This window comes from Solea solea, chromosome 7 (assembly GCF_958295425.1).
Source record: "Solea solea chromosome 7, fSolSol10.1, whole genome shotgun sequence".
NCBI classification, from domain to species: Eukaryota; Metazoa; Chordata; class Actinopteri; order Pleuronectiformes; family Soleidae; genus Solea; species Solea solea.
Window position 1 is genome coordinate 10,497,448 of NC_081140.1, and position 14,781 is coordinate 10,512,228.

General features: G+C 40.4%; 1 protein-coding gene across 1 annotated transcript; it reads left to right on the plus strand.

Moving 5' to 3' along the window:
- Positions 1 to 1,340: 1,340 nt before the first annotated feature.
- sgcg (sarcoglycan, gamma) lies at positions 1,341 to 14,701 on the plus strand. Its single transcript, XM_058633260.1, has 8 exons — positions 1,341 to 1,557; positions 5,686 to 5,887; positions 6,551 to 6,655; positions 9,131 to 9,218; positions 10,436 to 10,555; positions 12,477 to 12,549; positions 12,744 to 12,867; positions 13,429 to 14,701. Exons 2-8 carry the CDS (start codon positions 5,693 to 5,695, stop codon positions 13,594 to 13,596), a joined length of 873 nt encoding a protein of 290 aa, XP_058489243.1. The 5' UTR covers positions 1,341 to 1,557; positions 5,686 to 5,692; the 3' UTR covers positions 13,597 to 14,701.
- The last annotated feature ends 80 nt before the right edge of the window (positions 14,702 to 14,781 follow it).

Sequence of the window (14,781 nt, forward strand, 5' to 3'; positions counted from 1 at the left end):
AATATGTAAATGTCTTAAGCCCTAGCCTTTTTTGTGCTTGTGGAACTCAGGAAACAAATCGAAACATGAAACTTGAAATCCCATCAATTTTGAGTAGTGCATCCAGTGAGGGTATTCATGTTTGGTTTGTGGGAATATAATGCGTTGCTTTCTAAGTGACTTTCCTGCTGAGTCGTGATGGACTGTGTAACACCTTTGAAGGGCAAAGGTGAGTAAATGAGGCTACATTCACACTGAAGGTGAGTGGTGCAAATCTGACAAATTTTCATCCAACACATGTAAAATTCAGTGCACACACAACCACACAGTCCACAGAGCAGTCTAATCACAGTGTGTGATACTGAGGGACATTTTCCTTCAGCTGTGCCATGTATCAGCGTGTATCAAATGTTCTATTCTTCAGCTCATTTAAGCTTTCTTTTTTTAAATGAATATAAAAGAGAAAACATGCACAATACAGTATGTTGTAAAATAATTGCTATTTTATAATATTAAAATGTCCACCTTCAATTCACTAATAGGCCCTTTGCACAGCAGCCATTTTGACAGGTCACAGGAGGAAAATCCCAGGTGTAAATAATCACATTGATGATGGCTCGGGAATGTTTGGCTTCTCCAGTTTCAGAGCGACTGCAGGTCCACTGTCACACTGTCTTTGCGTGAACTGAACAGAGCAATTGTTAATGTGCTTTTGCTGCTAAAACATGTCAAAATGGCTGATAGTTGACTGGTTTTGCATTTTAATGCGATTAAATGACATGCTCTTGATTGGTGCCTTACTGAAAATCTCCCTCTCACGAATAAATATTACTACATTTGAGTCCATTCATTAATTCATTCACGAATATGTAATTAGCACACTTTGTGTTCATACTTGTAATAAAACATCTACAGTAAAACTGATGGACAGTCCTGAGTTGATAGTTTTATAAAGTTTTGTAAATAAGCTGAACTATAGTTGAAATAATTCAGAACAAGACTCCCAACAACTGCTGCCTTTCCCCGGCTCATGTCTATTAATACGTCTGCTGTCTGTCTCCTCTGCCTCTCTGACGTTTAGTGACTGCCCAAGTTCCACCCTTCCTGCAGAGAGAAGCTCAACTTCATGTTTCGAGCCATGACTGAAGTCTCTTTTTAGAATGGAGTGTTTAAGCGTTGGGTAAAAGAAAGTGACTCACTGGTATGTCTACTGTTATTATGGATGCTCTTTCAACCTCTCCCTCTCTGTGTGTGAAAGAGAGAGAGAGAGAGAGAGAGAGAGAGAGAGAGACTGAACCTCTCCTCCTCCTCCTCCTCCTCCTCCTCTCTCTCTCTCTCTGATATTCACATGTCTGCAGGAAGGCTAAGGAGCCAGAGGGAGTCAGGGGGAGAGGGAGCGCCGTCTCGTGGTGATTCACTGCTGGCCACTCTCAGAGCAGGATTTATGGCACACAGCTGTTAAGTGGCTGACAGACGTGTGAGGAGCTCAGGCACTGCTGCTTCTCAGGCTCCTGTACCAGCTCGAGCTCTGCTTATTGTAGCTTAGGATAGACGACTGCTCTGTCTCAACACTAAACAGTGAGTACTCTGCACTTTCTTACAGAAATAATCAGTCTTCTTGTTGTTTTTTTGTCTCCTAAGATGCTGTTAAATTGTTTTATTTGAGTAAACTATGACCTATTGTCCATTTTTTCTTCATGTTCCCCCATTCTATGTCACTCACGTGTTTCATTCTGTGCTTGGATTACTCTGTTTTCCTTACAGAGGTAGTTTGGGGATTTGGAAAAACTGTTTTTAGTTGCCAGCTGTCTGCAGTTTTACCATACATGGCCAACTATATTGAAATACAAAAATAACTTTGCAAAAGAGCCCCTCAGTAATGTTCTGTGCGTTGTGAGCAGCACTTCTGTGTCTCATTAGAAGTTAAACCTAAACCTAAAGTATGTCTGAGTGTGTGTCCTCTGTGAGGCTTTTTTTAAATTTAGTTTACAATGTTGTGTCCTATTTTTAGAAGGTAAGGTAACACAGCAGACATGTTGCCGGCCACTTACAAGTCAGACAGAAACGTCAGCCCTGTGCTGAGCTTTCTATCACTACACACTCTCATGAATGAACAACGGCTAAACAATTCAAACTTTGAAAACTCACTGAAGCTTCTGGCATTCAGTCATGTCAAGCCTCGGGTCAGCGGGAAACCTGGATTCTCACTTATAATAATAATAATAAGATCCTATGGATTGTTGGACGAGCGGAAACTCTGCCTGACTTGGCCCTCGCTCTGGTCCAGAGGTCAGAGACAGAGTCTGACAGGAAGCATCTTGTGTATAAGGTTAATTCAGAGAGTGTCTATGGATGAATAGCCGCTGCGAACAAGCCAAGAAGTTAAGCATTCTCCACTGTGGTGTAGGATCCATGTTTGTGGAGTTTTTGTAAGCTCATAAACCAGATCAACTATTGTCCTCTTAGACTCTCTGATCAGACTGTATTTCTGACCATAATGTCACATAAATTGAGCATTCCTGGCAGCTGAGCAGCGATGCAGTTGAGGGAGTGTTTATTTGGGTTGCTATGGAAGGATCAGTCTGTGGCTGATGGTTTAGTGGTAACACTGAAACTGGACCTGGCAGACGCCTCACAGTCACTTCCTCCTCCTTCCAACGGCTGCTTAAGTAGGGAGGCTTCTTAATGCTTTCATTTAAAGTAATTGGACTCTGTGAGCTCAAATTCATTAAACATCATAATGAACAAATCCTGAGTTCTTTTCATTCTTATCGCTCATTTGCCCACCGTGCAGCGTTTGGCTCATCAACATGTTAACATGTAAATGATCTGTGGCTGGTTACGTGTGGAGATATCGGAATGGTGTCAATTTAACAGTCACTGGTTTGTGATGGAAAAGATTATGTTAATGAAACTGGCAGAGTTAGGACACGCTATGGCGTACGCCCTCACTAAACGTTGCCTCTGCTCTGCTGTGTTGCTGAGATTCAATTTACCGCCATGACTCATTCTCACTCAGGTACCTTAACAAATACAAACGAGATTAGATATGAGCAAGAAATGAGCACGCCATCGAACTTACTCCCTGACAACTTTTGTTTTCCACATCTCTGTGTGGAAATTGCCCCCCCCCCCCTCCCTCTTTCTAGCAGCATCCATTCATTTGGTTCTGATATAAGGGCCATTCATCACGCCTGGGCTCACAGGCCATGTGACAGGTCCTGTGGAGAAGCAGATTTAGTCATAGAAATAATCTCAGTCTTTTCTGTCCATGTGTTTATGGCAAACAATGAGAAACAAGCCCTGGAGGTGATGAGTCTTTTTCATAGTTTCTCTGAAACATCTTCTCCAGTTCATACAACTTTATACAGTCAGCCATCTTTTTCTTCTGTTCTCATCACTGGCTGAAAATCTTTTAATGTCACAGTAAGCGTTACCTTTTGGTGTGAGAGGCGACTCCTTAAACATGATGGAAAACGCCTTAGCTATGGCAGCAAGATGCAACACCTGTCACGTATGTAAATCAGCACGGCAACTGGAGCCTGGGTCCCATCGAGCGCAGAAAACCCAGCCGAGAAAGCCTAAGATATACGTCTGTGATCAGATACCTTCTATAAAATGGAGGTGTGGCAGCACTACATATTCTGGCAGTTTGTCACGGCGAGAGAAATACAACCAACTTTGCCTGGTCTGGTTTTATTGACTCAAAGAAATGATCTTCAGTTTTATCTGACAGCTTTTTCTCCAGGCCATGTTCTCGCTGAAAGCTCTCTCTGCAGCCCATGTTTGGTTATTAATGCAGATTAATCATCAGAAAGTGACACCTCGTCTCTCTGCAGCAGTCACTGGCTCCACTGTGCGCCAACGCACACTTCCTGTGTTGTTGTAAAAATCTGTCCCTGTTGTCACTGTGTTGGATGGTCCAGATTTGCTGACTGGGGGGGAGGAGGAGGAGTAGTGGGGGGTTTGGATATGAGCCTGTGAGGTCAGCGTGCACTCACGTGAACTGAATCTAAAACATTTGTTCGCTGTGGTTTGAAATATGCTGACATTCATCTCCTCGGTTGTTGTTTTTTCTCGTCAGTGCTGCTGCTGTGGGTAGTGTTCTGCCTCTGCTCTGTAATAAGTGGCATTTTCCTACACTTTTGCCTTTTTTTTAAAAAAAGACTCCTGGAAATTCAGTCAAGTTTTCCGTTTGTGAAAGAGGGCCAGACATCCACTGGGTCTGTGTGTGAGCTGTGGGCTCATGAATAACATACTGTGTGTGTGTGTACACTGTGTCAACAAGACAATGTGCAGAGGTTCAATGTATACAATTAAGGCTGGAAACTACATTGGCATTAGGCATTGTGGAGTTGGAGTCTGCCGGATGTGTTAAAACTCACTGTCAAAAATGAAAACCCACCCTGTGACTTCATTCAGAGAGCAGAGAGACACACCTCAGACCAAACCAATAGGAAATATCTGTTACTGTCCTCAGCAATTCATAGTCATATTAACAATGTATGACTTAAGGCTGCACTTTCATCAAAACTCAAAGGAAAAATGAAAAATTCAGATACTGATATTAGTCCGATACAGTTATTTTACATTTATGAACTAGGAATCTGTTAACAGCACATTTGTGCTGAGTCATTCCAAAGACATAACTCTCCAAAGGTGTAACAAATATTGTTCTCCAAAAAGGAGATAATAAACAGCCCAAACATAACTCTAAAATGCTTTTGCTGATTTTTATTTACATTTTTACAGTATATATATATGTACATATACATATATATATATGTATATGTACATATATACATATATATGTATATGTACATATATTTGTATACATATATATATATATATATATAATATTAAAGTCTCAGTATTACTAACTGTCCAGGAAACAAAGTTGCAAAAACAAACTAATGCAGTAAAAATCAAACTTTCTGGCCACAGTGACGTCAGACTGTACAGACACAGCTGTTTAGCAATATTTTATATCAATTTGGGATTCTATGAGCACTTGTTACCACAGAAAAATGCAATTTAACTCTTCACAGCTCCACAGATAGGAGTGACTTTCAGGTAATGTTTCAGTTATTCAGCATCACTGTTTAGGTTCACTCCACCGTTTTAGCGACACAGCTGGCAGCTGTTCCTAACTCTCAATTTCAAGGATGGATTAAAGCTGGGTATTAGACACAAATGTTTCTCATGAGCTTGCGGAGAACAAATGTTAGGTCTGTCACCATCTACATTAACTCAAGAGTGACTTTAAATCCACAGGTCACTGGGAAAATCATTTAAAGGTTGATTTATTGGCATAGATGTAATATAATCCCATATATATGTTTGTAAAAGTGTGTAATCAGTTAAAAATAAATAAATGTTTTTGTAGCCTTAGAAAAAGCCTTTTATATCTACTTCAGGCAAGGGCCTTGCTTTATGGTGGCAACCAACAGAAACAGAAAGAACAATATCCTTTTTGGTTTGTGAAGGCCACCGTAGTTCCTTGATTCACTCAGGAAATGATGGCTGAGTGGAGGAGTCCTCCGTTTGTCACAGTCTGCTGTTTCACCAATAGATGTCACTAATTCTTACACAGTAGACCTTTAATACAAGGATTTTGTCTTTGTAATCTGTTTATTTACAATGTACTAAAGTTTGCATTTACAACATCTGTTTCCTGTTTCTAACGCCTCTGTGTGTCGTGCCCAGCCAGCAGATGGTGCGGGAGCAGTATGTCAGCACCACCCGGGGCAGCGACACGCCCAGGCCGGTGCACGACCATGTCTACAAGATTGGCATCTATGGCTGGAGGAAGCGCTGCCTCTACCTGTTCATCTTGCTGCTCATCATCATCCTGGTGGTCAACTTTGCTCTCACCATCTGGATCCTGCGGGTGATGTGGTTCAACACGGTACGCTTGACTCGCCTTGGCAGTCTGTGCTTTCAGCCGGGAGGATGACACAGTATTATCTGCAAGTGTACCTGCTTATGATCACTGCCGGCACACGCTATATGGTGTATTTTCATGTAGGATTTGATAGTGAATCCATCATATTGATCCAGCATTGGTGTTAGCACGAGCAGCAGCATTATCCATCACGATGTGGCAGTTTGCTGACTGAACAAGTTAGTTTGTATTTGTTTTTCCTGGAGTCTTGTCAGCTTCCTGTCTTAAGTCCAGATGCCATCCACAGATTTATGCAGGAACAGAGCAACAAACTGTCACACACACAGGTTCACACAGCTATCCCTTTAAGGACGCTTACTCACTTCAATTCATTTGGTCAACGTAAACAAAACCTTATCCTTAACCTCAACCCTAACCCCTTAACCTAAATACAATTCAAATCTTAGTCCTAAACTGAAGCAGTTCCTTAGAAATAGGGTTGCAGAGAAATGCCTGTATAGATTAAACATGGTTGTCTCATTCTAAAATGGTTCCAGGGAACATTTCCACATGTGTTTCACACCTGGTTATACCCTGTGGTTTAATGGTGTAAATAAAGATTTCTCACCTCCTAACTGTCCATATATCATCTGAACACATCGCTGTGTTTCTTCCTCCTGGCTGCAGGAAGGCATGGGATACCTGCAGGTTCACTCAGATGGTGTGAAGCTGGAGGACGGCGAGTCTGAGTTTCTGCTCCCCGTCTACGCTCAGGAGATCCACTCCAGAGAAGTAGGCTAATCAAGAACACACACACTTCTCTTCCCTTCTCTCGTCTCCCCACATTCTTTTCTTCCCTCTACCTTCTGCTTTTCCTTCCTCTTCTATCTCCTTCCAAACAAATTCCCAGACTGTTGTTTGCACAGTTAAGTAGGCCTGACAGCATGGTTATTATTTCATCTCATTGTTTACCAAACTTTAAATTAGATTTCGAGTTGGATTTTTGCACAGGCTTAGTCTTTAGTGAGTGAATCACATATTTCTGACTGTACTTTCTTTGGTTGGTGTTTTAGAATGAACTGGATTTGGTAGTCGCACACAGGGCACGTGGCAGGGATGCAGTGAGCTCCCCATTAACCTCAGGAATATTTGTGGTGGAGAGTAGTTTATAGCCTGCCTGCTAACAGCAGATGGGAACACTTTACTGCAGTTGTTTACATGTTATGGCTTTTCTTGCTCATAGCAGCATTTTTTAAGCATTCTTTCTTTATGGGTCTCATTAAAAGGGAAAATGTATGCCTCATTTAGGGATGGACACTTTCTCTAATACACTCTGGATTTTTAATGAGATTCAGGAATTTTCGGAGCCACCGCCTCATATTTGGCGTGAAAAATTAAGATACTTTATTATTTTGAAATGACGTTTGAACATTAATGATTTATAAAGTTGCTTTGTTTTAACAATTTTATTAAATCTCACATCTCTGGTTGTTTCCTTTAACCCCGAGAACACAGAGCATTTCGGCTGCTTTTTTCCATCATTATGTCACAATGTGGCCACACGGTTGGTGTAGTGGTTAGCAAAAAGACCCAGGTAGGTTCGAGCCCCGGTTGGAACAAGGGCCTTTCTGCATAGAGTTTGCATGTTCTCCCCGTGTGTGAGTGGGTTTTCTCCGGGTTCTCGCCCACAGTCTAAAACATGTAATATGGGGATGAGGCTATACTATAAGAATGTGCAATATAGAGTGTCTATCTTTTTTTCCCAGCATAACCTAGGAAAAAAAGTTTCACCAACACTTGAGCAAAGTGTGAGTGAAATTTGGAAATACATCACAGTGACTTCTGAAGAATTATTGCTACTTTAAAAATGCGATATAATTAATCTTAACTTTGACTCAACAACACAACATTTTTTAAAGCCTGAATATGTGACCTATAAACATCCGGGGGGGATGTCCATATAAGGAGTTGTGTATTATTCCCACGGCAACCATGCGTGCACTTGTGGCACAGAGCTGCATTAGTGCTAACTTACTGCTATAATTACTGTGATATAAGCCATGTACAGTGAAACCTTTAGTTTGCCCGTTTCTTAGAATTCACTCTCTCTGGTAGGCGTGTGTCCTCCTCGAGCAAAATCATTATGCAGTTAGTGTTATTAAGTCAATAATAAATGTATCTGCAGCTGGGAGTTTTAATATGTGGCTCCATAAATAAACATCCATTATAAGGAAATATCTTTATGTAAGGACAAAGCCAGTGGAGGATAAACACGCAGCCAAAGTCATTTTTCTCCTATAAGTTGGTTGGAAGTGGTGTTTAACAGCAGTTGGCATCCACAATGTTCCATTACTCCCTTCCTCTTGATTCCTCCCTCCTAAAAGTTGCCCTTATTAATCTTTTGATTTAAAACATAAACTTATTGATGACAAATAGAGCCATCATTTTAATAAAGCAGAAAGTAGCCATGGCTGAGCTCATTAGTTTTACAGGTGCTGGTGGTGTTAGAATCATAGGTCCGGGATCACCAAAGTGATTACAGATCATTTTGAATGTGACATTAAAGGTCCAGAGAACTTTTTTTGCAGGTCATCTTCCAGGGAGCATGTTCTCCCCGTGTGTGTGTGTGTGTGGGGGGGTTTTCTCCAGGTTCTCTGGTTTCCTCCCACAGTCCAAAAACATGCAGATTTGGGGATTAGGCAAATTGGACACTCCGTTTGACCGTTGGTGTGAGTGTGAGAGTGGATGGTTGTCTCTATATGTGGCCCTGTGATAGACTGGTGATCCGTCCAGGGTGTGACCCCGCCTTTCGCCCTATGTCAGCTGGGATTGGCACCAGTGCCCCCCCACGACCCTCTAGTGGTAGAAGATGAGTGAATGAGTGAGTTTTCCAGGGAGTCTGACATGTTGTACTTCATTATTAGTTCACCAAAGGTATTGTTTTGTCGTGGTATACAACTTCTAAATCGTATGCACTGGTCCTTTAATGTCTGCACCAGTTTCCATGGCAATTATTTCAAAGAATGTCAAAGATAATTCTTTCAGAAACACAAACGTGAACCTTGTGGTGGAGTGAGAGGAAAGGTAATTAGTTCATCATCATCAGGAGTTATGAAAACACGTTTCAGGAACAGTCTGTCTGATACAGTGACACTGTTTCCTGCCACATACTGAGAATGATTTGTATTTTTATTTATTTAATTTTTTTACAATTTCTCCGTTTCTGACAGACAGTATATATTTTTTTTGTGTTTCTTTTTTCCTCAGGACTCTTCACTTCTGGTGCACTCGTCAGACAATGTTTCCCTTAACGCCCGTAATGAAAATGGTGATGTCACAGGGAGGATATCAGTGGGTGAGAACACACACACAAACACACACACACACACACACGTTATTAAAACTCCTGTTCGGTCAGAGGAATGAACCTGTGGATAAAACCTTGTAAAAAAAATAAAGACATTGTTTTCAGAGAGATAAGGGGGATATAATTTAAAAATGCAGTGTGCCAGGACAACTTTAAAAAGTGTGTGTGTGTGTGATTCAATCTCGGGGGTTAAATTATGGAACAGAAAAAACATAAATCAGTTTTTATACAAAATACAAACTTTATATAAATGTAAGGATGAGGTACAGCACTTTAATCCAGGACGGTAATGGAAATGGTCGTGTTTAAAGCCAGACATTACTGTTGTTGTACTGAGAACATTAAAAACATGTACTGTAAATATTTGGTGATGGGATAAAGAAATACTTGCTCTAAAAATGTTAACACATACAACTCACTGAACAGGCTCAAAAACTCTTTATAAGAGTAAGGACTGACAATAATAATAACAACAACTATAACTTTATAATAAATAACCATTCGTTAGTGATCATTTGATTTTAAATATGAATGAATATGAACCAAAATAAATGAATTCATTCATTCACATGCATCCACTGATGTGTGAGGGCAGTTTGTCCAGCAGTGATCCCTCATCAAACATCACCAGTGACAAGAAGCCATCTTCCCATTTACACGCTCTTAAGGTTCCATTTAAAATCCATTAAATGCAGCATTTCTCTCTCCACCTCTGTCTTTTATGGCTCACCGCTGGCTGCAGTGGGGTATTTTGTCACAATTAAAAGGCCAACAAATGAACCTGCTAATTGTGTGTGTGTGTGTGTGCGCGCGCGCTTGATCATCAAGCCATAAAAAGTAGTCTGCATCCTCTTGGCTGTATGAAAGAAAAATTCTTGTTAGGAAGGATGACATGCTGCTTCACAGCTGTAGCTGCTGGAGTGGGTTAAATATTCCCTTAACTGATTCCCCTACTTTAAATGTGTTTCTTCTTGAACACTAATGTAGTGAAAAATATGTTGCCCTCACTTTTTTATCTGTTAATTTTGTTACAGTAGCTTTTCTTACCTTTGTTTGTCAGTATATATTCAGAGAATCTTACATATTAGAGCTTTGTTAAGTCTCTATAACTTCATTTAAAGTATAAATCTTGATGATTTTTCATATAATATCTTAAGGTGTTGTTGATGTTGTTGTTGTCGTCGTTGTTGTTGTTGTCGTTGCAGGTCCAAAAGAGACTCAGGGACACACTCAAAATCTGCTCATTAACTCCAACAATGACAACATGCTGTTTAGTGCAGATGGTGAACAGGCTGTGATTGGACCAGACAAACTCCGAGTCACAGGTACACCCGCAGCTGCCACCCGCCGCTTCCAAACTCGGCAAAAAAAAGAAGAAGCAAACAATAGATCAAAACAAGTGTTTCAGATTTGAAGAGATAATATTGATGACAGATGTTTGACGGCAGGTGTCTGCGCAGCCGGTCGGCAACCAAGGACAAAGACAGATACAGTCCTTCTCCCAATCACTCATGTCCCACAGCTGAGTGGATATCATTAACTGCACCCAGACATGAAATGCCAGGAGCTCAGTAAACCACACGTTTAAAGGGATAGTTCATGTTTTTTTTTGTGAAGTTATATTTATGACTCTCAGCCTGAGACATAACAAAAGGCTCACCTACTAAAATACACTCCTGCTTAAGTGTATATCTTAACCCTTTAACATCAAGCGTGTCATGGACGACATTGCGGTACTTACACAACAGTTTGTGTTATTTCAACTGTTTCTAAAAGCTGAGAAGTTGCACATTAAAGTCAACATGTGGTTATTAAGGTCATTTCACTCCCGCTGTTGAAGGAAGCCGGAGAATCAGCCTCTTTGTCGTCAGAGAGGAGAGTTGGAAAAACCGCCTGTGCATAGTTTGCACATTGAGACAAAGACTGTTTTTTTAAAATTCTAATTTAACATGCAACAAAATCTGTTGTTCGTGTAGAACTTTTCTAAATAAAACTTTGTCTTCATTTTAAATTGTTAAAACAGTATTTTAACATGCAGTCAATTCTAAATAACTACCAGATATTAGAAGTTATTCTTGAAAAATGGACAAAAGCACTTAGTAACAGGACATTCTCTTGTCCTTTTATGGTTAAAACAAGCAAATAAGTTAGGGTTAGAATTATGTAAACCACACTCTCCCTTTCACCAAAGCCCATATAGAAAAATCTGTGTTTTTAGCTTACAGGGTCACAGGAGCTGCTGGGCTAAGTTTGTATCACTTAGTTATCTGAACGAAGTATTTAAAACAACAACACATTTGATCTTACTGGAGGAGGCTGCCATGATGCAGTTTACAAAGTGACACAAACTACGGTTTCCAGTCAGAGAAAAAGAAAAAGGTGTTGAATACAATACAGTATTCTAAAAAACATCCCCAGCTTAGGTGGCCGTAGATTTTAACTTCAAATAAAACAGAAACTCTTAATGCCACATAGGTGAGATCAGTCACACTAACAGGAGATTCTAACCGTGTGTTTTTGAGCCAAAAATAACCAGCAGTACACCCAACACCCCTCACGTGTGTCATATTTCAAGATTAAAATAATGAACTATCAGCCGCTGTGTCTCCTCTGTCCACTCGGTGCATTCCTATTGTCTCCGTGTCCAGCGTGTGTGTGAGCTGATGGTGCTGTGGGTCACTGACCACACACTGTGACGGCTGATTAATGACAGTGTCAGCTTCATTAAGCCCAGGGCCATTTTGGTCCACGCAGAGCAGCGGGCAGCTGCAGTCGAGCAGGACATGTTTTGTAAGATCCTTGAAACAAAGCTTTGTGTTTCCCACAGAGAGGCGAGTGGTTTCATTCACCACAGTCAGACCCACACACCCCTTCAGTCTTTTGACCTTTTTTTGGATCCAGTTTCCTCTCTAATGCCTCGCTCTTTTCTTTTGCATTTGATTTTTCCACAGCCATGCTACTGTGCTATAATAAGTAACAGTTGAAACTGAGCTTTGGACTGGATGACAAACCTGGAGCTTTGCTGCTCGTACGGATGATGTTGAGCACAAAAAGTTCGGCTTGTTTTAATAGTTCTTGTGTCATTTTTATCCCTTATTTCACAGTGATGGCTATCAGATTCTGTATTTATGTATACTAATCACATGATTATAAGAAGAGTCTTTAAATGTTTACATCAGGTCCCCAGACTCCAGAAGAATTTAATTCCACCTCACAGAACTATGTCTTCATGTCTTTTTCCATCAGGTCCAGAGGGGGCACTGTTCCAGCATTCAGTGGAGGTGCCAATGCTCAGGTCTGAACTTTTCAAAGACTTGAGGTGAGTATTTCAACTGTATTAAACTTGTAGACCTACCCGGTGCAAAAGTAGGGCAGATACATTCTGTTGATTGGGCCATGAAGAACATAGAAGACAAAACCTGAACCCTCTTCTATGTTACTCTGCTGCACATGAATTAATCACAGATATGTGTGTTTAGTTTTTTATTTAATTTTTTTAAATAAAAACTCTAGGTTGGAGTCTCCTACTCGATCTCTCAGTATGGATGCCCCGAAAGGAGTTCACATCAGAGCCTTAAACGGCAACATTGAAGCTGCTTCCAACATGGATGTCATCCTGCAGTCTAGTGTTGGACTGGTAAGCAAAATCATTATCTACCTCTTTACTTCTACTATCCTCAGGTGTATTTCAGTGTCCTTATAGCAACACACTGCGTCACTCGTCTCTGCGTCTCACGCCTTTCACAGTGATAGTTTAACAATTCTGATTTACTTGTTGTGGTTGTACATGCAAAGTACATTTGTTTGTAGTTCTATAAAATGAGCCGAATGATACTGAGCTGCTCTGGGAGCGTGTTGTTGCTGTGTGTTGTTGCTCTGTTGTGTTGTTGTGCAGTGGTTTACATTTCTGATGTTATGTTAACAGTGAGCTTTGCTGACAGACTGTGGATGACTCAGAATGTGGTCTGTATTTTGGCTTAACTGAAAAAAGCACTTATTTGACCCCCTTATTTAAGAGTAGTTGCAGTCATACATCTTAATGTATGACATGGAAGAATGCACTGGTTTTGCACTCACTCACTGACACTAGTGTGTGGATGAGAATGAAGCAGAGGGACATTTCCTCGTTGATTCTGTGCAACTGTGTTGTTCCCTCTGTTAACACATCCATGCTCTCTCCACTCTGTCTGCCGTGCAGCTGGTGCTGGACGCTGAGACGGTGCGGATGCCAAATCTCCCCCTGAGTGGAGGAGGCGTTTCTGGAGCGACGCAGAGTCTCTTCGAGGTCTGCGTTTGTCCCAGTGGCAAACTCTTCCTGTCCAAGGCTGAGGTCCTCTCCACATGCAGTGAGAATCAGGACTGCTAGATTGACTCTGATAAGGTAACTTTGTTCTCTTAGTGGGGGAATCGTCTGAGCGGCAACAAGCACAACTGTTTATATCCAGCCTTTTTTTTTTTTAAAAGGTTTATACCACAGAAAACCTATGGTGATCCCATTGGTGTAAAAAGACAAATAGCTGCTGGCATACATGCTGGAAACGTCATGAAATGCAGTTTTAGTTGCATTTATAGTCTTCTAACTATTTTAGCTGAGACAAACTGGCACTCAGAGGCAAATGTATCTTCATTAGTTTTGCGGGAAACCTTTTCGACACACACAGTATCATGGCTGGGCGATGAGGAGCTGGTAACAGCTTACATCCTATGCAATATTATCTTGTGGTGCAATAAATGAAAGAGATATATCAAGGGCATGGAAATAGAAAATGAATGTCCCGAATGGTGATTTTTATTGTTTTATGAGCCCGTTTGGCTCCAGGCCCTTGGTAATCTGTATTATTGTTTTGCTGTTGAGCATGCTTTTATTCAATTGGAGAAAGAAATTAAGAAATGCTGGTTTTTCAATTTCTCATTGTTATAGATCATTCTGAGATGTGATTTGTTTTTCTAACTCATATTCAGATACAACTCTTAGCAATGGACTAATTTCTTCTTTGTTTCAATTGATTCATGAAATTTGATATTAAAACACTTTTGAGTGTTATTAGTGTGGTTTTCACATATTATGTTATTGTGTGTTTCTCCAGTTTTTTTAAAAAAAGAAGAAGATTATATATGTTTGGCCTGTTATTTTTTAATCCTTCACAAGCATGTAATTATGCATTACTTACAAGAATTAAACCCTTTTTTTGTTTTTGCAAGTAAGTCTGTGTTAGTCCAATCAGCCTTCTGTGCAGCCAGTCAGTCAAACAAGTGTCTAATAATTACAGCACTTGGATTGCATGCATTCATTTTTCATTCAGATTAGCATACATTTATGCTACTTTTCTGGAGTACATTTTGAATAATCAACAACCTCATGGTGTTGTGTTATAAGTTAGTTTTTTTCACCTCTGTCCTGGCATATTTTGATAAAAGTGTTTAATGTGTATTTATTACTTGTGTATGTTGAATAAACTGATATTCTTCTACGGTGTGTCTGTCAGAGCAACTCGTTCTTCATTACTGCTCTGGTGTTTATAATCTAACAGAGAATCATCATTTTTAAAGT